The sequence below is a fragment of the Arachis ipaensis genome, chromosome B8, assembly GCF_059453495.1.
Source record: "Arachis ipaensis isolate K30076 ecotype BB chromosome B8, ASM5945349v1, whole genome shotgun sequence".
NCBI lineage: Eukaryota > Viridiplantae > Streptophyta > Magnoliopsida > Fabales > Fabaceae > Arachis > Arachis ipaensis.
The window spans coordinates 115,620,635-115,647,913 of record NC_142443.1 but is presented as its reverse complement, the minus strand read 5'-3'; the positions used below and the strand labels follow the sequence as shown (position 1 = coordinate 115,647,913).

Genomic DNA, 27,279 nt, shown 5'->3' with positions numbered 1-27,279 from the left:
CAAATCATTGCGATTCATATTACTTTAGAATAATAATACAGAGAAAATATTTAAAGTTATATTATTTAATTTAATATTAATAATTATTATATATATAATATTTATAAATATATATTTTTTAGAATAAAATATTTTTTATTTGTAAAATTTATTAAAAAATTTATAAATATTTTTAAATTTTATTTTATTTTAATTTTATCTTAAAAAATTTTTATTTGTATTAAATTTATTCCTAACGAGTAAATTTTTAAAACAATTATGACCAATTTAAAAATAATTTCACAAGAACAACTTTTAATATAAACAAATCAAATATATATTTGTTATGTATTATTGTTAATTATATTAGTCTTAATTTTTTTTAAATTTAGTTTTTAGGGATATATTTGATGCAAATTAAAATTTTTGAAATAAAATTGAAACAAAATAAAATTCAGAAGTATTTTTAAAATTTTTAATAAATTTTAAAAATAAAAAATATATTTTATTCTATTTTATTTTTATATCTAATATTATATATTTATTCTAAAACTAATTAATGATTGAAAATAAATGGCAAAGAAGGCAAGATATGATTATCTTTGACCTCCAAACAATTTTGTTATTTTATGATTTTTAATACGCAAAAACTTTTGGGGGATATAATTTGGGAATCAAAGGGAGTTATAATTTGTTTTTTTAATGTATTTTTTATTGTTTAATTATTATTGAAATAAATAGATAATTTTAAATATAATAAATATAAAATTATAGATACTAAATTAAATAAAATAATTTTATATTATTATCTTTTTAATATTACTCTTAATATAAGTGGACGTTAATTTTATTATCTACTACTATATTTTAGACATTTAGCAACATTTATCTTAATATTTGTTAAAATATTAGTAGTTATAACAAAATTACATATTAAGTAACATTTATACATAAATATTACTAAATACATTTAATTTTTTAAAAAATGTTACCTATTCTTAATCACTTATTCACTTTCACACGAAACAAGTAAAATTCCTTACTCGTAAAATCAAAATCTCTCACTCCTCACACTTAAATTTCGTTCACGCTTGGAGCATTTGTTTCGATCTCAATATTGTTGGATTTCAATCTCAATCTCACTCTTGTTCGATCTCGATCTTACTCAATCTCGCTCTTACTCGCACTTTGCATCCTTAATCCCTCACTCTACCTCCTCGATTTCACGGTCTTCCTCCTTAGTTTTATCATGATTATTGTAATGCTCTGTACTTCAACCACATGCTACCTCTAATTCACTTAATTCTTCAATTTCTCATCTCAAATTTAAAAGCAAGCTCATCGGTAAGTATACACTCTATCACCTTAAGCCGTACCTCTAGCCGCAAAGCACAGGACGATAATGCATCACGACAGTTTTAAAACTCCATACAATAGTATATAATCAAGAAATATTAAAACTAGAAGGCTGATGAAGGAAAAGATGACCAAAGCTATATAACAATACAGAGAAACAAAGCATGAAGCGTTCACACACAATATCTAAAGTGCGTTGGTACGAAAAGAACAAAACATAATATATAAAACCTTGTAAACAGTTCCAGAATACACAAGGTAGTAGATTAAATAAGCAAATTATATATATATATATATATATATATATAACCAAATGAGAATTAGTCACAGCTTGCGGAGTTTAGGCTGGCTAGTTAAACAAAAGATACATCAGAATTTTAAGTTAAAATCAGCCACGTCCTATCTCTTAAAGGTTCTGAAATACAAGCCTCTAAAGCAACATAATATACAAAAAGGAGAGACTACAAAAGTATAGCCAGTCCGTCCTTCAGACTCTAGAGAAACGAACTGCTCTGATACCATAATGTAACACCCTACCACATAGAGCTTTACGCTTAAGCAGTAAAACAGAGGTGGTGTGGTATTACGACCTCTAAAATAAAACATATACGTATAATACTTGAAAGAATATAATATACGAGGAGTCTTAAAGGATAGGTAAAACAAAATCACAAAATTAAAAGCGCAACGCTCAAGAATAAGGATTACTTGTGTACAAAGAAAGCTAAGGTACACTAACATATATGTGTAAATAATGAGAGTAGAGAGTCAAGATACAAAATATCAAGCTCCAAACTCAGCCTGCGAAACTAAAGTTGGCCAGAGAATAGTCATATATATATATATATATATATATATATATATATATATATATATATATATATATATATATGTAGGAATATAATCTATAACCTAAAATACATAACAGTAATCCTAGCTCTCCATAAACCTCTATGAGGTACAAAATTAAAACATTTATATACGTAAGGAGAGTTCTATACAGGAGCATATATCTAAACAAAATAAAATATAATATCCCCCAAAAGATCCACTTCGTTGCAGAGAACTCCAGACGCCTAGCGAGGTGCCTCTCGACCTGCATCTGAAAAATACAAATATCTATATGGAATGAGAATTGGGGGTTCTTAGCATGGTAAAGATGCCGCATATATAAGATATAAGGTCCCAAAAAAGTCAAAGGCAATCCTAGAACGCCGACACTCAAATTATAAATCTTAAAGAACTAAAACAGAAACTATAAAATCTGGGTAGTTCTTTAAGGTTCTTAAACTTAACCAAATTCTAACTAAACCCTCAACCATTTCCCCTTCCTCTAACATCCTCCAAAATACCAGTAGATCCACACATACAAACAAAACAGACTAAACAAATATAAGTAGAATACAGATACGGCATGTAGCAAATATAGCAGGTAAGCATAATAATCACATAGGCAAGCCCAATTAATGCATAATTAAACAAAGCACACATATGCATATGATGTATGTATCCTACTAACCGTGAGCTCACGTGTCGGTTATTTTACCAGAATCTGACACACCCAGTAGCTAACTCGGATATCTTCTCTCTGACATGCCTCCACACTCTTAGAATATAGTGCCTATCACACTCTCGGGATATAGTCCCCGTCACACTCATGGGATATAGTGCCCGTCGTATTTCCTAGGACAAAGTGTTCCCACACTCTTGGGATGATATAATGCCCGCCATGCTCTAAGGATATAGTGCCTATCACACTCATAGGATATAGTGTCTGACATACTTTTCAGGGTAAGGTGCTCCCACACTCTTGGAATATAGCTCCCGCCACGCTCTCGGGATATCGTGCCCGTCACATTAATGGGATATAGTGCCCAACACACCTTACAACAGAGAGAAATCCAACATACTAATCATCATCAACCATCCCAATCAGAGTTCAGTTAACATATTCATTATTCATAATCATTCGCATTTATTCATTTAATACCATTATGGCCAAATATTCACCAATTATATAACACTTTCACAATTCTCAACCATGATTCATCATATTTTCAAGCTTTCTTCTCTTCCAAGCTACCATCCCTTCCTAACTTTACCTCATCACTAAGCATACAAGGTTTAAGGGCTAAAAGAGTAAAAATAGAGGTTTAGATGTTCAAAATTACATTGTAAAACATAAAACTCACTTTGCTGATTTCAGGGGTCACGCGTACGCGTTGGCGTGTTTTTCTTGCTCGTGTACGCATGCACCTTGCTTGCGTACGCGAGATATTGAACCCGAAAGGGTTGGTTGCGTCGCGTGCAGGTGGTCGCGTACGCGAGTTCTGTAGAGTGGGTAAAATGTTAAGTGCTGCAAAATTTCAATTTTTGTACCCCAAACTTTCGACGCCCATAACTTTCTCGTTTTAAAATATTTTTCATTCATTCTTCGAACAGTGTAAACTTCACGGACCCAATTTTGATATGAGACAAGGTCGAAAGAATTTGGGTTCGGAAGCCGAGTTATGGCTCGTTGAAATTCGGCCAAAAATCATATTTTCACAAAAATCCTCAACCTCTATTTTACCAAAAATCATAACTCATTTCAAACATTCCAAGCTTACAAACAACATCAAGACATACCAAATCATACCTCATCATCCCTCATTCATATTATGACATCCTTAAGTACAAATTCATCAAGTTTAACTTCAACAAGTTAACACCCAAATCATACAACATAACTCATCATCAATATATGAGCATTCTTAACCCACTACAACTAATCATTATTCATATCAAATATTATCATCATAAATCCATATCATCATCAAACATCATATAGTCTCATCAATTTCATCACTTGACACAATTATCATCAATCATTCAACATACAATCCAACCACACAACTCAACAATGCTAATAATAAGTACTCATATGTTCACAAATCAAATCACCAACCGACTTCAATCCAAACTTATCCTATGGTCATCTAGCCTAAGTTTTCACAAGACATTATATATTAAATACGAGAAACCAAAACTATACCTTGTCCGATTTCCTCATATAACCCAATAACACCTCAAATTCACCGTTTCTCAAGCTTTCAAGGCTTCAACACCTCACTAATAGATTTTTCAGCATAAAATTTCACTCCAAGCTTCTATTTCCTCAATTTGATTCCAACCCACAACCAATTTCAATTTAACATCATAATTACCACTATAATCAACATAGAGCTCATTAACTCAACATCACACAAAGAGGTTGAACACTACAAGAATATGGCCGATTAGCTACAACAAAAAGAGTCGTAAAATCATCGCTAATTTGACACAAAATATAATTTAGGACGGATTAGCTACCGTGTAGCAACTAATACTTTCCTCGCTAATTATAAGTCGCAGATTAGTGAGGCAAATAGAATAGTCACTATTTCATCGGAAAATTTTTTAGCTACCAAATAGATAATCGCAAATCCATCACTAAAGTAAAAGCTAATTCCATAGAAGAAATAGACTAAACAGTAGTCGCTAATTAGCAACAAACTCTACTGCAGCAGACTCATCGCTAAATGCAAGCTAACTTCGTAGACAAAATGGAATGCTTAGTTGACGTTAATTAGCGAGGAATTTCTTCGAACCTAACTTGTCGCAAGTTATCCGCTAATATGATCACAAATCTGTCACATTTTGTAGCAAATCTATAGCTAATCTTTGAAAATCTTTAATCAAATTTGTAAAAATTTTGTCACTAAACAATAGCTATTTTAAACGAGAAAGTAGAGTTATGATGTAGTCGCTAACTTGCTAGGAAATAATATATAATCAATTAGTTATAATACTATCACAAAATATCATCACAATTTCCTTTTAAACTAGTAACAAATCGATAGATATCTCATAAATGTTTTAGTCGCAATAGAGTCTTTAATTTGTCACCATTATCAACAGCAAGTATGTCGCTATACTAAAATAAACCTCATTATTTTTTTTTTATTTTAGTCATTGAACTAAAAAATATCACATACAGAATAAATTAGTTCATCAAAATTATACACGTTTAAAAAAGTTCAAACCATGTTTCAAGAAAGTAAGTATTGAAGCTTAACCTAATAATAACCAAGCATTTGGGCTTGATCAAATGCCTACTCTATCTTTTCAATATCTCAAAATAAGATGACTTAATTAGTAAACTAAGCAAGGAAAAGTGAAAAATACACATCTCGGTACCTCATTTCACATTAAAAATTTAAAAAAAAATGAAAAATGCAAACACCTAAAACTTAGAATATCAATTGCACAAAGAACATGTCCGCCAATTCCACCTTCATTTTCACCAATATTGTCACTTATACTGTGATCAAACTGCAAAAATGTCACGGAAAAATAACATCAGTAAATAACAGCACATCAGTGAATCAAAACCAAAAACAGAATAATAAATTATTTAATCAACAATAAATTAAATGGAAAAAATAGCAGTCATCAGAACAGCAGCGAAGATAAAAAAAAATTAAAATCAAGAACAAAAAATAACAGAACCAATAAATTAAAATCAACAATTAACAAATTCAAAATAAAAATAACAGTAGAAACAACCAACAATGAAGAACAACAAATTAAAAATCAACAACAAAAAATAGCAACAATGAAGAACAACAAATTAAGAACAGAAAATCAAGAACAAACAATAGCAAGAAGCCAAGAACAATAAATAAATAGCAGTGAAGAACAACAAACCATAGCAAGAACAGAGAAAATCAAGAATAGAACAAAATTGTGTTGAATTAATTAATTAATTGATCGATTGATCAATAAAGACCCAATAATCAAGCTAAAGTCAAAATCAAATGAAATCACTATACCCCTAATAATAATCAAGCTAAGTAAGGTGAAAAAAGAAGGGGGGAGGGGGTTGAACACCCAGAAAAATCATGAAGCTGGTAGCAGTCACAACCTTATCAAGAATGGCAGGTATATGGTGTTCAAGAAGTTGCTTTTCTGCTGTGGCTATCAGCGGCTTCCTAGTAATCGCATCCAAGTAGATCAGGCATCTATCATGTTCCTCTTGCAATCTTGTCTACAAAAATGAGTACAAAAAATATCCATTCAGTACATAAACAATGTGATATGCAGGAAGGGTTCAACTATGCAAAGATAACTATTATGCATGATCAGGTATACATACATGGCATGGCAAGATCCAATAGTTAAAGAACTACTTAAAGGAGCACATACAAATACCAACAATTCAAGCTAACAAGATAATAGAAGGGGATAAAGAAAAGGAAGCACCTCCACATGCTTCAAATAATCTGGAACATCTGATTGCTGCATGTATTTCATACCTTGAGCAGCATAAAATTCAGATGTGCATTCAAGAAATGGCTTCTCGAAGCTTTCTGCATATATTCCCAGTGCTGTGAACATCTTCAAAAGATGGTTTAGAAGTGTTCTATCCACTGCTTCACCTAATCCAAAATATCAGACGAACAACAAAAAAATGAAAGTTCCATCACAAAAGGACATTTATGCCCCCCCCAAAATATGATAATTTAGCTAATCTTTTTTTATGGTAAGAGAGATAAATTAATTCATATAACAACAAATAATGGTCATATATAATAAAGATGTATTCTACTGGACCAAATTCATTAAAAAATAATTAACAAACTACTCAAGACAAAACTATTCACAAAATTATCCTTTGTATGTCAACCAGTTACAATGGTTATTGATATATTTTGAAACAGAAAATTAAAAATATTACAAGTATTTTGACAGCACATGCTCCCTCATGATCTCATCAGTGTCAGATCAACTCAGCCCATGCAAGATAATGGCAAGAAGAAACATAAAATCTATGATGACAGCAAATAGAAAAACCAAGGAAATACACTCCCTGCCACCGTCATATATAAAGAGGTCTGACATTCATTTATAAGATTAGGATTGTAACATAAAGATTTACCTTTCACTTTCAATCATTCTTAGAAGACCGGTAACAATTTTGTATTCAACTTCAGGAGATAATGAAAGATGTTAGTGGAAAAGTTGTAAGCACATGTCCCATAAGGACCGTACATTTGTTGTTTGCTTAACATATGTCCTATCTAGATACAAGGCTATACCCCGAATCATCAACATTTGGTCACAAAGATCCTGCCAACATCTCTCAACTAGAGATAGAAAAACAACCAAATTTGGACTTTGTCTAACCAAAGACTGCAAAGCAGTAAATATATGTGCTTCGCATTCCGTTTCAATTCGCTGATAAAGATTTCCAGCCATTTTATATATGCAAAGATCACTGACAGCCTACAGAAGAGTTCACCATAAAATACTAATGAGCTATTTCACCATAAAATTCACAGGGCAAACCCAAGCCAACCCAACTGTAAATAATAAATAATAACAGAATATCTAGGAATACCTGATAAAGCTTTTCCAAATCACAAGAGTCGGGTTGCTTCAAGAATATAGCACAAATAACAGACTTCAATTTTGCCCATGTAACCTCCTCAAAATTTGTGGGCAGTGTTGGCTTACCTTTGAAAGAAAACAGGGACGTATGAATAATAAATTTAGAAGTTGTCCCTTTGTAAAGCTAAATATTCAAACTTATTTACAATACTACTGTGCCAATTTGTTTTCCAAATAAAAACAAGAAATTACAAATATGTTCCGCTTCCACATAAAGAAAACAAGCTTACAGTACCACCATGTGTTACATATACATTCACTATAATTATAACACAACCATAAGAAAATACAAAGAAGTTTAGATGTAGAAGACTAGAAGTTATTGATAGATATCTCTAAATTAAATCCCATGATATCGTATTTTACATTATATAAAGTAAATTTTAATTTTGATGCATTGAGTCTTGCATTTGCATGACCATTCAAGTGAAAAATGCAAGACCGAACCACATTTTCTAATGTGGCAGGATACGATCGAAAGGCAGTTAGTGCATTAAATTGAAATTCTTTCTCTTGGTAGCTATACTACTTAGGGTCCAAAGTTAACCACAAGCAGGGAACGATAATTAATAGGCAAAAGTGAGTGTTTAGGTCTTTGATGAGCGGATAATTTATACGCTTTTTGACATTGTTTTTAGTATGTTTTTAGTAGGATCTAGTTACTTTTAGGGATGTTTTCATTAGTTTTTATGTTAAATTCACATTTCTGGACTTTACTATGAGTTTGTGTGTTTTTCTGTGATTTCAGGTATTTTCTGGCTGAAATTGAGGGACTTGAGCAAAAATCAGATTCAGAGGTTGAAAAAGGACTGCTGATGCTGTTGGATTCTAACCTCCCTGCACTCAAAGTGGATTTTCTGGAGCTACAGAACTCGAAATGGCGCGCTTCCAATTGCGTTGGAAAGTAGATATCCAGGGCTTTCCAGAAATATATAATAGTCCATACTTTGGCCAAGAATTGACGACGTAAACTGGCGTTCAACGCCAGCCTTCTGCCCAAATCTGGAGTCCAGCGCCAGAAAAGGATCCAAAACCAGAGTTGAACGCCCAAACTGGCATAGAAACTGGCGTTCAACTCCACAAATGGCCTCTGCACGTGCTACACTTAAGCTCAGCCCAAACACACACCAAGTGGGCCCCGGAAGTGGATTTATGCATCAATTACTTACTCATGTAAACCCTAGTGACTAGTTTATTATAAATAGGACCTTTTACTATTGTATTAGGTATCTTTAATCATCTTAGGATCTTAGGACCATCTTTGGATGCCTGGTTCTTAGATCAGAGGGGGCTGGCCATCTCGGCCATGCCTGGACCTTCACTTATGTATTTTCATACGGTAGAGTTTCTACACTCCATAGATTAAGGTGTGGAGCTCTGCTGTTCCTCAAAGATTAATGCAAAGTACCACTGTTTTCTATTCAATTCTTCTTATTTCGCTTCTAAGATATCCATTCGCACCCAAGAACGTGATGAAGGTGATGATTATGTGTGACGCTCATCATCCTTCTCCCTTATGAACGCGTGCCTGACAAACACTTCTGTTCTACATGAATTAAGCTAGAACGAATATCTCTTAGATCTCCTAACCAGAATCTTCGTGGCATAAGCTAGAATGATGGCGGCATTCAAGAGAATCCGGAAGGTCTAAACCTTGTCTGTGGTATTCCGAGTAGGATTCAATGATTGAATGACTGTGACGAGCTCCTAACTCGCGATTGCAGGGCGTTAGTGACAGACGCAAAAGGATAGTAAATCCTATTCCAGCATGATCGAGAACCGACAGATGAATAGCCGTGCCGTGACAGGGTGCGTGAGCATATTATTCACTGAGAGGATAAGATGAAGCCATTGGCAAGGGTGATGCCTCCAGACGATTAGCCGTGCCGTGACAGGGCATTGGATCATTTTCCCGTGAGATGACCGAAAGTAGCCGTTGACAGTGGTGATGTATCACATAAAGCCAGCCATGGAAAGGAGTAAGACTGATTGGATGAAGATAGCAGGAAAGCAGAGGTTCAGAGGAACGAAAAGCATCTCCATTCGCTTATCTGAAATTCCTACCAATGATTTACATAAGTATCTCTATCCCTATTTTATTATATAATATTCGAAAACTCCATGATTATTTTATATCCGCCTGACTGAGATTTACAAGGTGACCATAGCTTGCTTCATACCAACAATCTCCGTGGGATTCGACCCTTACTCACGTAAGGTATTACTTGGACGACCCAGTGCACTTGCTGGTTAGTTGTATCGAAGTTGTGACAATTATGAATTAAGATCAGAGCACCAAGCTTTGGAGCCATTACCAGGATTTGTTCGAGCCTGGAGATCACAATTTCGTGCACCAGTCTTACGTTAGGAGCTTCCATGTTATGACTAACTCAGTAATTAACTTGTGCGGGTCTATAGACATAAAAATGACCTAAATAAGTACACCTATTGAGCCCATCTTATTGTTTCCCAAAGAAATTGAGGTTAGGAGAATCATCATGTATGCTAGTACAGAATAAATAAAAAGGATGCAATCTTCGTTAAACCATACAATATAGAAAATCCTTCAATAGATGACAACCAAACAGTGAATCACCATGCAATGTATAATATATATATATATATATAAGAAAAATTGAATAAATAATTAGAAACAGGTCAAAATTAGAACAACACTAAAATTAAAACCACATAAATTAGAACAACAACCCACAAATTTAAATTAGATAATTAAAACAAGAACACTCAGAACAATTTTTCAAAAAGAAATTATCTAACAGCCACAAATTTTTAAATTAGAGAACTACAAATTATCAAAACTGCAAGAACAAATTAGAAAGAATAAAACCAAGAATCCTAAACTAAAAATCATAATAGCAAAATAAAAGTAGAACTAAATATTAGAACAGAACTAAGAATAAATAACCAGATCCAAAAAAAATTAGAACAAAAAATTTACTTGAGATGCATCCCTATTCTAGATGCAGAGAAATGCTACTGTACTGACGGCAGCGCGAACGACAATGGACGACGTTATTGAAGTGTGACTGACGGGCGACGAGCGACGAGCGACAGATGACGGCGGCTTCACCTGCGATGGAAGGAAGGGAGAGGCTGCGAGAGCGAGGGAGGGAAAGGGAGAAGTTGCAACGTGAGGGAGGGAAACGGCGACTGTGAACTGCGAACAGAGGGAGGGAGGGAGAGAGGACCGCGCCGAGGTGCTGTCCGCGAGGCTCTGTTCGGCGAGTTGGTGATGGTGATGTGGACGGTGAAGGAAGACGCTGCTGGGAGGAAGGGGATCGGCAGCTGGGGCTTGGGGATTGGGGATTGATGTTCCTTCGTCAGAGAGATACTGTGAGAGTGGCGCTGCTACTTGCTAAGTTTAGGTTATTTAGTGTTTGGGCCTTTGGGCGTTGGCCTTTTAGAGGTTTTTTAAGTGACCGGTTCAGTTCGGTTCGGTTATGATTTTTAGTGTCAAAACCAGCAAAACGTGATTTGTTCAGTTTTTTCGATTTTCGATTTATTTGGCTTTCGATTTTTCGATTCGGTTGATCGGTTTTATTCGGTTTAGATCAGTTCTGAACACTCCTAGCTCCAATGATGAAAGGAAGTTATTATGAGATAATGAGATTTTCAATTTTTAATTTAAAGTACTGTAAAGAGCGCTTATACACAATTTTTTATTTGAAGTAATGGAAAGGGCGCTCATTTGTGCATTTTTAATTTTGAAATTAAACGTTTTTTAAATTAATATAATTTATTTTATTTTTTGAGTTATTAATTTTTTTCTTTTTTTTTAAAAATTTTTATTTTGATTTTTTTCAAAAAAAAATAAATTTAAAAAAATTATAAGATAGATAAATTTTTTTTAATAAACATGAAAAATCTTAATTCACTATTTTTTTGGTTAATCAAACTAAGTCTATAACTATACACTACAGCAGAGGCGGAACTTAGCGGCGCTTTTTCTCCCTTTGGCGGCGGTTTTAAACCGCCGCAAAATAAGTTGCCGGCGACTATGGAGACCGCCCTGGTTATGAGCGCTGGGAGTGAGTTCAGCGGCGGTTTCCAGCAACCGCTGGTATAACCGCCGCAAAATTTGAGTGCCACGATTGTCATCTTGTTTGTCAGCGGTTTTAAAACCGCCGCGAATTAATTCAGTTTTTTCAAGTTTGAATGAATTTTGCGGCTGTGTTATAACCGCCGCATTATAGGATTGGTTTGTGTACATCTTTACAGGCGATTGCGAATCGCCGCAATCCCCAATACAAGTGTCCTATTTTTTTTAGACTTTTTGGCGGTTTAAAACCGCCGCCAAGTTAAGAAAAAAATTAAAAAAAGAAATGTAGAATTTGGGTTTTTATTTATGAAATCACATAAAATTTTCTTAAATATTATCAAGTTTTGTTCCTTGGATTTCTAATTATTTTAGGAGTGATTGTATTCATGGATAAAATCTAAACTTGTGACAAAACCAGAAAAATATCAACAAACAAAAATGTATTTATCAAAATATCAACAAAATAGAATCTCTTGCTAAGAGTTGCATAGTCTACTTAAAAAAAAAGTATGCGTCAATCCAAAATAATTTCAATCCTAAAGTACTATTTTCTACTGTATCATTCCATTGAACACATCCCTGCAGCAATCTCTGGTGGCAGCTCCTCATCCTGCCGTTGAAAAAGATAAATCAATGCACTCTCCATTACCTTTATCCTTTTCTTGTCTGCTGCTGCTTCATCTTCCATCGCCTTCCTTTTCAACTTCTCGGCTTCCAGTTCTGTCTGTAGTTCATTCAGCTTCCTTTGCGTCTCTTCTACTTGGACTCTGTTTATTGACGGTTGCAAATTTGTACCAAAGAGTTGACTAGGAGTCAGTCCAAAACCCACTCCACGCACTCTACCCGGTTTCTCCCTTCCGAAAATCTGAGCAATAGAATCATTTTGAGACAACACTCTAGAAGACTCATCCTGTTGCTCAATCTCCAGAAGTCTTTCCTACAGACATAAAACAAAAATATGGATCTGATTCAAGTACATTCAACTTAATTAAAACTTAAACTGAGTTTATATTTGAGGCACATGATAAGCAAAAGCATGCATAAGGATATACATCTTAAGTGAGAGCAGAGAATACTTTTGAATGGATTGGATTCCAATTCTATCATAAAATCAATTTGAGGAACCACAAGACACCCAAGTACGCTATAGTCTTCATCATTCAGAACTCCTTGGATTCCAAGACTTATACTATTCTTCCTCTATTACTAAACTTGGATTCCAACCTTCTACTGTTCTCTCTCTATTACTAAACTTAATACCTATTACACGCTCTCAGATTATCACTCATTTAAGTAAATATATAAATACATAAATAAATAAATAAAATGGGCAAAGAAATAATTCAATACTAGTATTCTAGTAATATTGATAATTGCTCCTAATCATGTGTTACATATATATTTTGAATCAAATAATTAGAGCTGTTAAAATATTATTATTCATAAAGCACTTAACAAAATTTCTGCCCAAATAAAGAACATTTTCGGTCATACAGTTATTTTGTAAATTAATTGAATCCTTCACATGTAACAACTTTATATCATAGTATAAGCGTTGGAACCAAAAACTTATTTGTAGACATTGAATGAAAAGAAACCCATAACATATTTTCAGCTCAGCACACAAGGAATGGGCAACTAAGATGCACCAAACTATGGATGCATTAGATATCATAATTTTGATGACTAATCATATTAAGCTGTACTTACACCAATTTCTCTTGCCTCATCATTAATATAAGAGTCATCCCTTCTTTTGTGAACCTTGATCCACAACTCTCCTCTATCGACTATCCTTCCTTCTTGTTCTGACTGAAATAACAAAGTTTAATCCATCACCGAAATCCACGCAATCAGGGAGAATGTAGACACAGAGATAGTCCAATGAGTGAATTATGCATGACAGTACAAAACCAAAGAGTGAAAAAATAAGTACACTACCTCTTCTTCCCTCCGCCGAGCCAGGCTTTTCAAACCGCCAGTGTGGGTATACAGTTGTTTTGATCGATTTATCGCATTTTTCCTGCACTTTTGTTATTGGACCATCAGAGATAAACATGGATTAGAAACTGTTTTAAAAAAGACACAATGCAAAGGTGATTGTACTATATTATACCAACATTAATACTATTTTTACCTTTGTCTCAGGTTTGGCGCGATAATCAAGGTACCATCTCCAGTGATCTAGATCAATTTCCGGCGGACGGTTCTCGATATTTTCTTCAGTCGACAATGTTAGGTCGTAGCAATCATCATACAACCTCAGCCTCGTATCTTTCCAGGACTTTCCCATACTTTTCAAAATATTTTTTCTTATAACTCCTTCACTATCTTCATCAAACTGAAAGATTTGCTGCATAAATGACACGATTTGTTAAAAATATTTGCTGGAATATTTCCTGGTCAAGGAGTTGGTCAAAGGTAGCCACCCATTACAAAAACATCTTTTAGCAATAAAGGATAAATCGCTTAAGCTGCACCAACCGACGTGAACCCAAAAAAATGGAGTAAAAGATATCTATTGACTCAAATATAATACTGATTAAAAATGGGCACAAGGCATTGAAAATTGTATAATGTCATTAACAGCAATCCATAAGCCAACAAATTAAAAAGAAAATATGCCAACTCAGCTCTTAAGAGTACACACAGGTTTGTGAATAAAATCGGTGCATTCATGAACATTTCATATACAAACACTTTTTGTTATAGTTAAGTTGTTTTTAATTTAAGAATAAATTAAAAATTCCTAAAATAATCAATTCTAATCATGAATAAGCAGATCTAACTTAGAACGGATATAAACTCTTACCTTGACACATTCGTTATAGACTTTGTCTTTAGTGGTAACATGACGCCAACTTTCCTCACAGATAGGAAATTTTCCGTAGTTAGATCCCAGCATACCAAGAATGTCACTCAACAGTCCAGCTTCATCTCCAATTGCTTGCTTTTCATTGTTGAACCTAAGCATGATCCTTCTACCATTGGGCCGTTCCATAGTCTCCCTCACACTCAATTTAGCCGGTTTGATTGTGCCATTGGAATCTACAAGCCAATTATAAACCTTTATATATGTCTCCATTTTTTACTGTATGCACGAAGAAAAATAAATAACACATACTCTAGCATAAATTGAGCAATTTAAATCTAATAGATACATTACCGATGATCTTAACCATCTAATACTCTGTGGTCTTCCGTCCTTTGCGACTCTGAGCTCTAGAAGTAACAAAGAGGTCGTCAACTTCTTGATCAATAGAATCCACCTCATGAGCATTGGCTTCCAAGTGTATGTGTCCCGGCTCCGAGTTCTGAATGCTATAAGTGCTCGTCTGTGGAGCAGGCCTTGGTTTACTGCGCGGTGGATGGAACGGGCGTACGGTTGTATGGACACTACCACAGCTTGCTGGGGGAATTTCAGAGTCATCTTGGTGGAGAGTCAAAGCCGGAGACGGAGCCGAAGCCTGAGCCTGAGCCTTTTGAGATTGCTGGAATGCTGGTCTTGATTTAGCTTTTTTTGTAAACCGGCCTTTTCTAGCCATCTTAAATTCATAATAACATGATGCAGGCAACAAATCATCACATTAACTGCAAAACAAAATAATGCGGGTAAATTTTGTTTATATAAACTTAAAAAAAAATTAACTTGTATACAATGCGAGGAGTTAATCAGCACAAGACATGGTTCTAAGCTAAAATACTCTACTTGTTCTTTATAAGGGACAATAAACCGAAAAGATGAGGAAAAAAAAGCATATCAATCCCTGTAAGAGTTGTCATGCATTTACTCCATGGTAGGTAGTGGCAACTCAAATTAATTCAAAATCGTAGGTAATCATACATGGAATTGGATAAAAAACCCCAACTTTGTCAAGAAAAAAACTTTTGTGCAGAAGACAGAGGAGCATTGTTAGCACGATCGATACATGCAAGAGTTTCATTGACTGTAACTCAACAAATCCTACTCACATTTCATTACTGCGAATAGAACGAAACCTCGGGCCTTACCGGTGAAGAGTGGACAGGCCAGCAGCAGGCCGGAATCGACGTTGAGCGATGGCGCAGAGACGGCGACTTGACAAGTAGCTTGTGTTTGAGGAGAGTGTATAAGGATTGTGGGGCGCTGATGCTTGCTTCAAATTATATATATATAAGCATTATTGATAACATATATAAATATAATAAACGACTGATGACATAGCAAAACTAGAGCAGCTTTATTCATAACCATTAATCAAATTAAAAAATATAAGCTAAGATGCCATCCTCAATTACAAATAAAAATAACCTATGCTATGCCAAATTTATTGGCTATCTAAGTAGAATGAAAACCAATAAGATAGATCCAAATCAATTGAATAAGATGCTAATCCTATTTCTACTAAAACACAATTCAACGACACATTGACTGATCAAGTATATTATTGATAACTCTTAAAATGAATGAGAGAATGAGATAGTGGTCAACGGCCTGCTAATAAAAAGGTCAAAATAACAAAGCGCACCCAAATTACCTATATATTTTTAAAATAGTCTTATTTTAAAAATAAACAAAGCTAAAATCAAATAAATGATATAGCAATCTAAACCACTAGTTTTACAACTGTTTAGCACGCTATGTTATATTATCTCAGTAATTAACATCGTCATCATGATGATGATAATGATTATTATTATTATTATTATTATTATTATTATTATTATTATTATTATTATTATTATTATTATTAACACTAAAACACTAACAAACCCAATAACAACTACCATATTTATATATATATATATATATATATATATGTGTTTTGTTGGAAGTTGATCAAGATAAACATGTGTTTTGTTGGAAGTAACTATGTAACCCCCACTTAATAATAAATTGAATGCCTGTGCTCATTTTGAAAATTTTTCTTCATTTCTTTTTTCTACAAGAGTATTAACTTTTTCATTGACATTACGGAAAACAAAACATTGGGTACCCTGTTATAACCCTCTCCATGTTGGTAAAATCACTAAAAGAAGCCATTACCAAGTTCTGAAATAAGCTACCTCGTGAAGTTGAACACCATCTGAATACTAGAAAATTGTTCAAGGTTATTACTAACAAAACTTCATTCTTATGCTGTCATGAGACCTGAATTCTAAAACCTTAACATGTGAGACATTTGACAGCATCAAGTTAATTGTCATCAACTGAGGTTTATATACGGCTTATAATAATAATAATCGTGTCTCACCATATGGCAGTAATAATAATATGGTTTCACCAAAGTGGAGAAATAAGAAACTAGGAGACCAATGGCCTTCTATGTAGCATAATAACAATCCAAGGTAATGTAGAAAATAGTTATAAAGTCAAGATAAATTTCAACCAATACGACCTGGCTACCCTGTACAACCTAGACCGCAATTCTTCATCTAAACTACATATCCTCAAGGTTTCAAGTATTTAGTAGCCCACATAGCCAAGTGCCACGCATTCCTCTTCTCAGGTGACATTCCACAATAAGGATATTCATTCTCTTCTGGCGTCAAATTCAGGTCATGTGACAACATGGAAGCCTAGGGTCCATCAGCATCTTCGGCATCAGAGCTATCGGAAGCTAAGGGACAACATCCTCCCCCTCCAATGAATCTGGAACCACCTCTCCCAGTTCTTCAGACTCCTTTTGAATATTCTCTCGATACATTCTTGATAGTTGCAAGGTAGCCAAGCAAGCCCGGATTAGAAGGATTTAGTGTGTGAATTGCGTAATAAAAAATCTCAACATCTCGAGTCAATTGCAACTTTAGTCAGGCAACAATGGGATTATTATTAGTGAAGGCACATGATTAAAGATAGGAAAAAAATAAAAAACAAATAATAAGTAAAATAAGAGTGTTAATCCAATTATTAAAGTCAGCCAAAAAAATTCAAACCAGACAAATTATAACAGCATGCTTTGCATGGGTTGGAACTTGGAAGAAACACGATAATAAGAGTAGCAGCTAATGTACTGCTTTGAATAATGTGCAATGTTGGGTTTATGCCAAGGGTCACTGCCATAATTTTCTGAGGTGAGTTCTTTAGGGTGTATCTATTGGTTGAAATCATGAAAAGGAAGGGAAGACAGTGAGGGGGCTAGGAGCGTGAAATTCAGCAGATGTTATTCATGAAACCATTCATCTTCTCCCTTCCCTTCCCTTCCAACATCCTAACTCTCAGAGGAACACTTACAAAGTTATTTATTTCAAATAAGACTAACGTGTGACTTAATTAAGTATGCAACTTCACTAGGCCGAAGGCGTACAGATATGCTACATATTGGGATTATCTCCCTATGCAACTTAACTAGGCAGAAAGATTACAAAAAATTAAGAACAAAAAGACCGAACTATATTATGATGTACATAAAATTAGTTATCATGAATGTAGATATATATATACATATATAAGTCTGAATTCATATATGTGTTAATTAAATTTTTCGTTCTTGAAATAGTCAAACTCATTGTGGATTAAACATATTCAGATTATATAACTATTATAAAAGCCGAGTCTTTCTTACTGTCCCATAGTCGTTCAAGGCCATGTTCTATGAGTTTGAATTCCTCCCGTGCCGCAATATCTAGTTCAACCACAAGGGAGCTTTCATGGCGTGACTGCAAACATACACAAGTGATTCTAATTTATCACAGTAACAAAATTGAAATCAGAATTTAACTATGTAGTTTTAGAATTTCATGTACGTTTGTTAAATACAAAAGTAAATCATGCTCATTTACCTTCATCTCGTCAAGTATTTCCTGTGAGCATCACGTATCCGTACTTGTTATAAACTGAAACCCAAATTTAGCCCGATACGTACGGTCCCATTGATTCAATTCCTAAAATTTAAGCAGAATCAACTGAATTGGATTTCATCCACAAACATGAAAAAGAAATCGATTATAAATTGGGCAGCAACAATCAAACCTTCATCATTGACCCCAGCGCATGACCAATAGCTTGAGTGAGGTGTCTGTGACCAGAAAAGGCATCCAGCCATGATTGTATACTGGACTCCTTGAACCACAACTGCCTTGCAAATGATGTTGCGTCATCCAACGAATAGAATGGGGACACCTCTATTATCTTCTCTACGAAACAATGGCTGCTGCAAATGAGATAGAAGTCTCGGCACTCTAATTTCCCTGATAGGCCAAAGACATAGAACCATTAGAACAAGGACAATAAAAATATGTGAGTGTAAGAAGACTTGAAGGAGAAGTTACGCCATTGTGAAGAACCAGTTAAATCTAAGAGCTTTATATCAGAAGATAAGTTGTAAAAAAACTAAAATAAGTCGATATAATCATCCCATTGTAGTATTTTTAAAATATGAGCTACATGCTTGATGGACATCTAGTATTTTATGAATCGATGGCCTCATTAGAATCTTCAACCATGTCATTAGTGGATTCCTCTAAATCATCGTCTCTTGTCAGCCGCAAGCCTTCGACATCAAATTCAGGTAAGGTAGTCATAGAAGCCTAGGGGTGAAGGTCGACCTCACAATATTCAAAATCCTCGCCCATGTCAAACAAGTCTCATGGCTTCACATGGAATACTACACTCCAACCGTTGTCCACCTCATCCTCCACGTAGAACACAAGACGCACCTCAGAAGCTAGGATGTACGGCTCATCGTCTTTTCGATCACCGGTGTGAATTGGAGTGGTAAAATTGACACAGGTGTGGCCCAAAACGTCCTGTCGTATGCCTCTGCCCGACGTGGTGTCTGCTCAAAGACATTTGAACAACACTACAGTGAATTGACCGCTGTAATTTAGCTCGATGATGTCCACTAGTCTTCCGTAGTACGAGACACTGCCAGCAGCAACATTGGCATCTCGTTTACTTGCATAACTTCTAGTATCTGAAGTGACATAAACCCCGCTATTCTGTGTTTTCATCCCTTTCTCCCTCGACATGGTTCTAAATTTAAATCCGTTGACATTGTAAGCCTGATAGCGTCTAGCCTGAGCCAAGGGACCACAAGTAAGCCACTGCAACTCGTTCGAATGATTGGTGCTTCCAAATGGGACCTGGCATCGAACCATTAGAGCCAAAAAAGCATCAAAGGGTATTAGGATCTATGGATAGTAACGAATACCTTAGGACTGAACCAGTTGGGAAATTCTCTATGCACAACACTATCTATGTGAGACTGGGATCTGGTTCTACTTCGCCGTTTCCTCTTTGTGATAGCTCTGTACTCACTATGCATACAATAAGTTTGATCAAGTTCAATACTATCACTGCCATATTGGCTGAAGGTATAAATTTAAAACTTAGGCTCTACACTTACTCCAAGAATTTCTCTACAGCGCCGCAATTGACAAGTACATGACAATGTGCTTGAAGCTTTTCGGTTGCTGTTAGAGTAAAAAATGAAGATGCCCCGACCGCCGGGATCATGCTGGCATTCTCGCTCGGCGAAGCATCACTCGGCCGGTCGTCAACACGCGCCGGTCGGTTGATCCTAGTCTCGACATTATCTAGGTATCTTGAACAGAATGTGAGAATCTCCTCAGATAAGTAGCCCTCTGCAATCGAACCTTCAGGTTGTGCCCTATTACGCACATACTGTTTGAGACAACATAGGTACCTTCGAAAGACAACAACATATAAATTTCTAGATGATAGCTATCCTAATAAAATAGTTCGCGAAAGCTTAAGTTGATCTTTACCTCTCGATTGGGTGCATCCACCGGTAATGCATTGGACCACCAAGACGTACCTCGTCAACTAAATACACCGTTAGATGAACCATGACTGTGAAGAAAGAAAGTGGAAATATCATCTCCATGTGGCATAGAGTATGGACCACATGATCCTGAAGGAGAGGAAGTTGTTGAGGATCTATGAATTTACTGCATATTAGTCGGAAAAAGGTTGATAACTCAGCCAGGACGACAGCCACTGTGGTTGGCAATACGTGTTTTGACGCAATTAGCAATATATGTTCAATCCGAATAACTTGCGATGTTTTAAATCAATGCAGCGAGAGATGTTGCTAGAGTACCCGTCAGGAAATACCACATTCTTGATAGTCCTAAGAAAGACATCCTTCTGTGGATTCGACATGGTAAAGACCGTAGCGGGATACTTTCCACCTTCAAGTGGCCACATATCTTGCCTGATTCCCATCAATTGGAGATCTTTTCGAGTTTTTAGGTGGTCTTTGGATTTACCGCTCTCGTTCAACATGGTGAAAACAATGTTGTCGCATACATTCTTCTCTATGTGCATCACGTCAAGGTTGTGACGTAAATCGTTGTTCTCCCACTATGGCAGATCAAAGAATACACTCCTCTTTTTCCAGAGAGACTCATCTTGCATCACGGTTTGCTGTCCGCGCCTTCTTTTGCCGCCCACCGCTTGCACCTTGCCCTGTGCGATGGGCACACCCTCCAATTGTCTCAGAACATCCCTGCTAGTCAATTTGGTAGGTGGGGATCTATCCTCTACTTTGCCATCAAATCTAATCTGGTCCTATCTATATCTGTGATTGTGATTCAAAAAACGACGATGACCCATATAACACCATTTCTGACTGTAGGTGAGTCGCCTCGTCTCGGCGTCCAAATTGCACGTGGGGCAAGCTCTCCCGCCGTACGTATTTCAGCCGGATAAATTGCCCAAGCCAGGAAGTTCGCTGATAGTCCACATCAACGCAGTACGCATCTTGAATGTTTTCTTCTCACTGGTGTCGTAGGTATCAACACCGGCCCACAACTACTTCAACTCATCGATCAGCGGCTGTAGGTATACATCTATGTCATTGCCAGGCATTTTAGGATCGGGAATAATCATAGAGAGAATAAAGTTGGTCTGTTTCATGCAAATCCATGGGGGCAAGTTGTATGGAATAAGAATCACTGGCCATATTGAGTACTTTGAACTGAGGTTTCCATAAGGATTGAAGCCATCACTGGCCAGGGCTAAGCGAACATTGCGCGGATCGCCAGAAAAGTCAATATATTTCATGTCAAATGCTTTCCAACCCTCGCCGTCTCTAGGATGCCTCAAGGAACCGTCAGAGTTGGTTCGTCTCTTGTGCCACAACATGTCCACAGCTGTCTTGCTTGACATGAATAATCGCTGCAACCGTGGAATCAGAGGAAAATAACGAAAAACTTTCGCCGCCTGAGGTTTACCATTCTTCTTGACAACGGTGTTGATCCTTACTAAAGAATTCTTCCTAGTCTTTTGCTTCCACCTGGATGCTCCACACCGCTTGCATCTAGACAGGTCGTGGTCGGAACCCTGGAATAGCATGCAGTCATTCGGGCATGCATCTATCTTCTTGTACTCAATATCCAGCTTTCTTATGATCCTCTTGGCATCGTGCAAGGTCTTTGGAATCCGTGCATGCTCAAAGGCATCCCCCAATAGCTCTAGAATCAGTCCGAAAGCCTTGTCGCTCACTCTGTACATGCACTTGATATGGTACAGCCTCACCAAGAAAGACAGCTTCGAGAATCTTGAGCATCCCGGATATAACTCCTGCTCGCCGTCCTTAAGCAAGTCTTGAAAGGCACGAGCCTCGTGACTAGGTTTATTAGATAAGTACGGCAACCCATCCGCAATGTCTCCAACATGCCCATCCAATGAGTCTTCATCCTCACTCTGCAGTCCCGTCAAATTGAATGCGTTATGGACCATGGCTTGCATTTGATCTCCTGAATTTATAGTGGTATCTAGTTCTTCCCTACCGCTGGTTCTCTCGTCTATGATCCTTTCACCGTGATGTAACCAAAAGGTATAGTTAGGGGGAAATGGTTTCATCAGAAGATGGTCATATGCATCTTCTCTAGTCTGGAAAAACCAGAACCCACACATAGGGCATGGACAATGTATCATCCCATCGGATGATGCATTGGCAAATGCAAAGTCAAGGAATATATTCAGTCCATCCCTATATTCTACACTACCTCGTCGCTTTGTAATCCAGCTCTTATCAATGTCTAAGTAAATGAAATAGCACATACAAATAGATAATTAGTAAAAAAAGACATAGAACTAAAAAAACTAAATAAAAAATGGGGTATGTGTCAGGTGAACCAATAACAGTCTATCACAATTATGATATGGGAGAGTTTCTTTCGTTGCTCCACATTAGTGTGTTGAGCTTATGTTGATTCAAAAAAAATGATATGGGAGAGTACCATACGTAATAAACTCGACAATATATTACAAGCAAAACCATGTAGGGAGCAACGCAATAACTCAAAACGGAAACAGAAACAAAGTTGATTGCATCCCAGATAACATGAAGAACAGGAAAGGTATTGGGAAGGAGGCTTACTCATGTTTAAAATTCTGTGCTTTCTTAAAAGAATACTGGTAGAAAGAATTGCTGGTTTCAGGTCCAAAAAATGAAAAGATAAAGAAAAGCTACCTTAAAAATTGAAAAAGAAATCAAGAATAACTGTTAAATTTAAAAAATAAATAGGTTAACAAACATAACTAAACAATGATAATGTACAGTGAATAGAATTTTTAAAATATCTCAAAAATGGAAGACAAAACGGTATTAAAAGTTAGAATTAAAAGACAGTTAACAAAAAGGGGTTAAAATAACAATTATACCAGATGGAGGATAGGTTCATAAAATTTAAGGATATATTACTCCTTGTATGCTTATAAGAAGGTCTTATTATAGTTCCCCTGCCATAATTGTCTTCCACCGTGTAAATAGAATAAATGGGTTCAGTGAAAAAGAATAAATTATTAACCCCTGAACTCAATTTCAATATATAAAAAAAAAAATCACTTGTTACAGGTTTTGAGAAATCAATATTGTTCCTTTACTTGGAAAAAAAATGGGCAAACAAGAAAATTTGGTTTTGAGCGATGGTAAGGGAGATGCTATAACATTAATAATTATAGTAATAATGATAAAGAATATAAATAAGTTCTTTTGATATTTTGGCTTCATTTGCATTGTAACAGGAAACTGTATTACCCAAGAAAGAAGTAGAAAGAGGATACTATGGTCAAGCGAAATAAATTGAAGTCAATAAAAATAATGAAACTTTATAAGTAAACACGCAGAGTCCATAATATCTCCATTATTTTTCATACTTGGAAAAATGCCCAAAATCCTATCTTATGTAAACCAAGTTCTCTATCAATAATTAGTATATAAACCAGCCAAGCTAGCTAGCTGCGGAAACTAGTTAAGCACTACTTTCAAGTTTCACATAAATAATAATACAAAGAAAACCTCTATATTTTGTTGCAAAATTTATTGAACATAACAGGTACCAATCAGTCAAACTAAAAATGGAATAAAGACTCATGTATCTATATGTTTGTTAGAACTTAGTAACTCCTCTTGATCTCAACATTTCATTCATTAGTAAGAGTTTTTGGGAATTAGAATGTCACCAAATATACTATATTATCAACTATCCAACAATTACCAAAACTCACATAATATTGCTTATTTCACTTTAATATTACTAATAATAGGCAAAAGATGCAGTGATGAGAAGTTGTCAATGTAGGTAAGTATTGGTTATAACACATTTATAATATTATGGTTACATCAGGCTCAAATCCTTCTTATTATAACCCTTTTCCTAACTAGGAGAATGATCAATTCCACTACTCACATATGCAAAAGATGAATGGATGCAATATTAATAAATCAAATTTATCATAGTGGATTCAAATTTCCAAGCTTAGAGGCAGACCATAGATGTAGGATAGAATGCAAAGAGCACAATGGAGATCATTATGAAAACTGTAGCATTTGTTTGTATTTCCAGTTCTGTACATGCACCTAAAAGGAATGATGACAACCACTTTGCATCTATATATCAGGATTAGTCCAGAACCTTGTAACTAGATTAGTCTATTTAATTTCACACTTTAAAAGCAACATACACAGGGAGGGGGTTCAGTGATGGTTCAAAGGCTAATGGGATTTTCTTTTCTCTCATCCAAAATATTGCTTGATTCAATCCAACTCACACGATTACCCTTCAAGTTCAACTAACTATAGCCGGTTTAAGAAGGCAATATAAATTTGATGATCAATCGTAAGAAAAAGGGGAGGAAAAAAGCAACAATGAACAATCAATTGAGCATCAAAGAATCCGTAAAATTAAATCAATCCAATGGTATCAACATGCTTTTATGTTCACTCAAACCACTCAACTTTGTTTCTCAGCTCCACAATCATCACACAAAGCGAAAAGTACTCTATCTGTCTACACAATAAGAGATTGACTCAAGGGTGAGAGATAGACGATATTAACATGAACCAATCAAGTCTCCACACTGAATATAAAAATTAACAGAGCAATTCATCCTTGATGATCATGGACAGAGGTATTATACTCTAATTTTTGTTATCTTTTGGAAGATAAATTTGCAATCTGCTAATTAATCGTACTGAATAAAATCCCTAACTCGAAATAGCTTCAATTAACCACAATTTATAGAAGATATAGACAAATACATGTTTAGAACTCTGAACCAATAATGAAAACCAGAAGAAAAGCTCAATGTGGAAGAACAAACCAGTGAAAGGGGGAAGCACCGATAGCTAAGATTCGCGCACGGTGGACGACGGTGTCGCGGTTTCATGCACTACCGATGAGATGCTCAACTTCGTCGCCGGTGATAGAACCACGGTTGGCCACTGCGCGATTCGACAGCCAACACGGAAGCGCCGGGTGGAGCAGATGGTACGCGGCTCTGCTTCCGCTCGTGTTTGGCGCGCTACCAAAATCAAGTGACGGGTTTCTACAAAATTGGGGGGAGGGGGTTTCAATTAATGGCAGTAAGGTAAAAGGGAGAATTGAATTAAGGAATTGAAACTCACCTAGCGACAATTCAGGGTGTACTCGCGGGTAGGTTGCGCCAGAGGGAGGTTGGATGCTTTTCGCGCCTCTGCTCGTGCTTTCGTTCGCGCCAAGAGGTTAGGTAAAATCAGGAGGGTTGAAGATATATACACCAAATTCGCAGCGGTTCGGACTGCACGGCCGCTATCCAGGGGCGTTTAGCGGTACCTGCCAGACCGCCGCTGACTTTTGCCGGAATCTTCTCAACTAGCGGCGTTTTTGTTTAGGGCCGCTGTTTTTCTGCCGCTAGGCTCCGCCTCTGCTGTAGTGTATCAAAACTGAACCAACAATCAATCTAGTCAAATTACTGGATCATTGGGTCAGTGGTTCAACCGGTGGGTTATTGGTAGAAACGTTTAATCCGATAATATTTTAATAAATATATAAAGTTATAATAAAATCAAATTTTAAATATTAAAAATAAAAATTAAATGATAATAACATTTTATATTATTTAAATTTAATTTAATTAAATTATATGTAAATTATGATATAATCCATACTTTTATATAATAGATAAAATAATGAATAAATATAATAAAAAATCTACTAGTGGCACATATAAAATAATATGGTATATATAATTATAAGCATTATATCTATTGAAGATTCACTTGTCACAGTGAGATGGAGGCTAACCTTAGAGAGCCACTTTTTGAAGGGGATTCAAATAGATGCTTCTATAGCGATCCACACCCTGCTAGTCTACATGTGGAGTGCGTGGGTCAAGGAGAAAGTGTGGGACAACTGCCTAAATCGAGTTTGGTTTGCGATAAAACCGTTCGGTTTTTAACTATTTGACCACCGTTGACCAAGTTAATTGCAAGTCCGGTCTTAATAATGAACCGAATCAGATAGGACATCGGTTCACTAGTTTTTCAGTCGAATCGGCCGGTCCGGTCCGATTTTGATAACTATGGCTAAGTCGTTTAGACTTGCATTTTTACGAGTTTAATTTTAGAGTCAAATATTCATCTATTTAAGTCAAATATCCATCTTTTACTCACTCTCAGGTTTCAGGATCGAACCTTAGAGATGCCACTTTTTGAAGGGGATTCAAATAGATGCTCCTACAGTGATCCACACCCTGCTGGTCTACGTGTGGAGCGAGCGGGTCAAGGAGGAAGTGCGGGTCAACCGACTAAACCAACTCCGATTCGCGACAAAATCCCCTGGTTTTCAAGGGTTTGACCACCGTTGACCGAGTTAATTGCAAGTCCGATCTTAATAATGAACCAAACTAGATAGGACATTGGTTCACTGGTTTTTTGGTTGGACCGACCGACCAGTTCAGTTCTGATAACTATGGCTAAGTCGTTTAGACTTGTATTTTTACAAGTTTGATTTTAGAGTCAAATATCCATCTATTTAAGTCAAGTAAACGAGCTAGTTCGACAGATTTGGCTCATTTTAACGATCCTAATTAATTCAACAGCTAGCTCAAATTAATCTTTATTAAATGAATTCTAAAATGATTCTAATTAATAATAATCATATACAAATAAATCTTTATATATAATAATTTAATTATCTTA

At 35.7% G+C, this 27,279-nt stretch overlaps 2 protein-coding genes across 2 annotated transcripts; both read right to left on the bottom strand.

The window, feature by feature from the left end:
• Window positions 1-12,425: 12,425 nt before the first annotated feature.
• On the bottom strand, window positions 12,426-14,159 carry LOC107611374 (uncharacterized). The gene is made up of 4 exons (XM_088495724.1): window positions 13,995-14,159; window positions 13,808-13,894; window positions 13,577-13,678; window positions 12,426-12,803 (listed from the first exon to the last, which is right to left on the bottom strand). Exons 1-4 carry the CDS (start codon window positions 14,157-14,159, stop codon window positions 12,426-12,428), a joined length of 732 nt encoding a protein of 243 aa, XP_088351850.1.
• Window positions 14,160-21,623: 7,464 nt separating this feature from the next.
• Window positions 21,624-22,877, bottom strand: LOC107611375 (uncharacterized). Its single transcript, XM_016313311.1, has one exon. The coding sequence runs from the start codon at window positions 22,875-22,877 to the stop codon at window positions 21,624-21,626; it is 1,254 nt and encodes a 417-aa protein (XP_016168797.1).
• Between the last annotated feature and the right edge of the window lie 4,402 nt (window positions 22,878-27,279).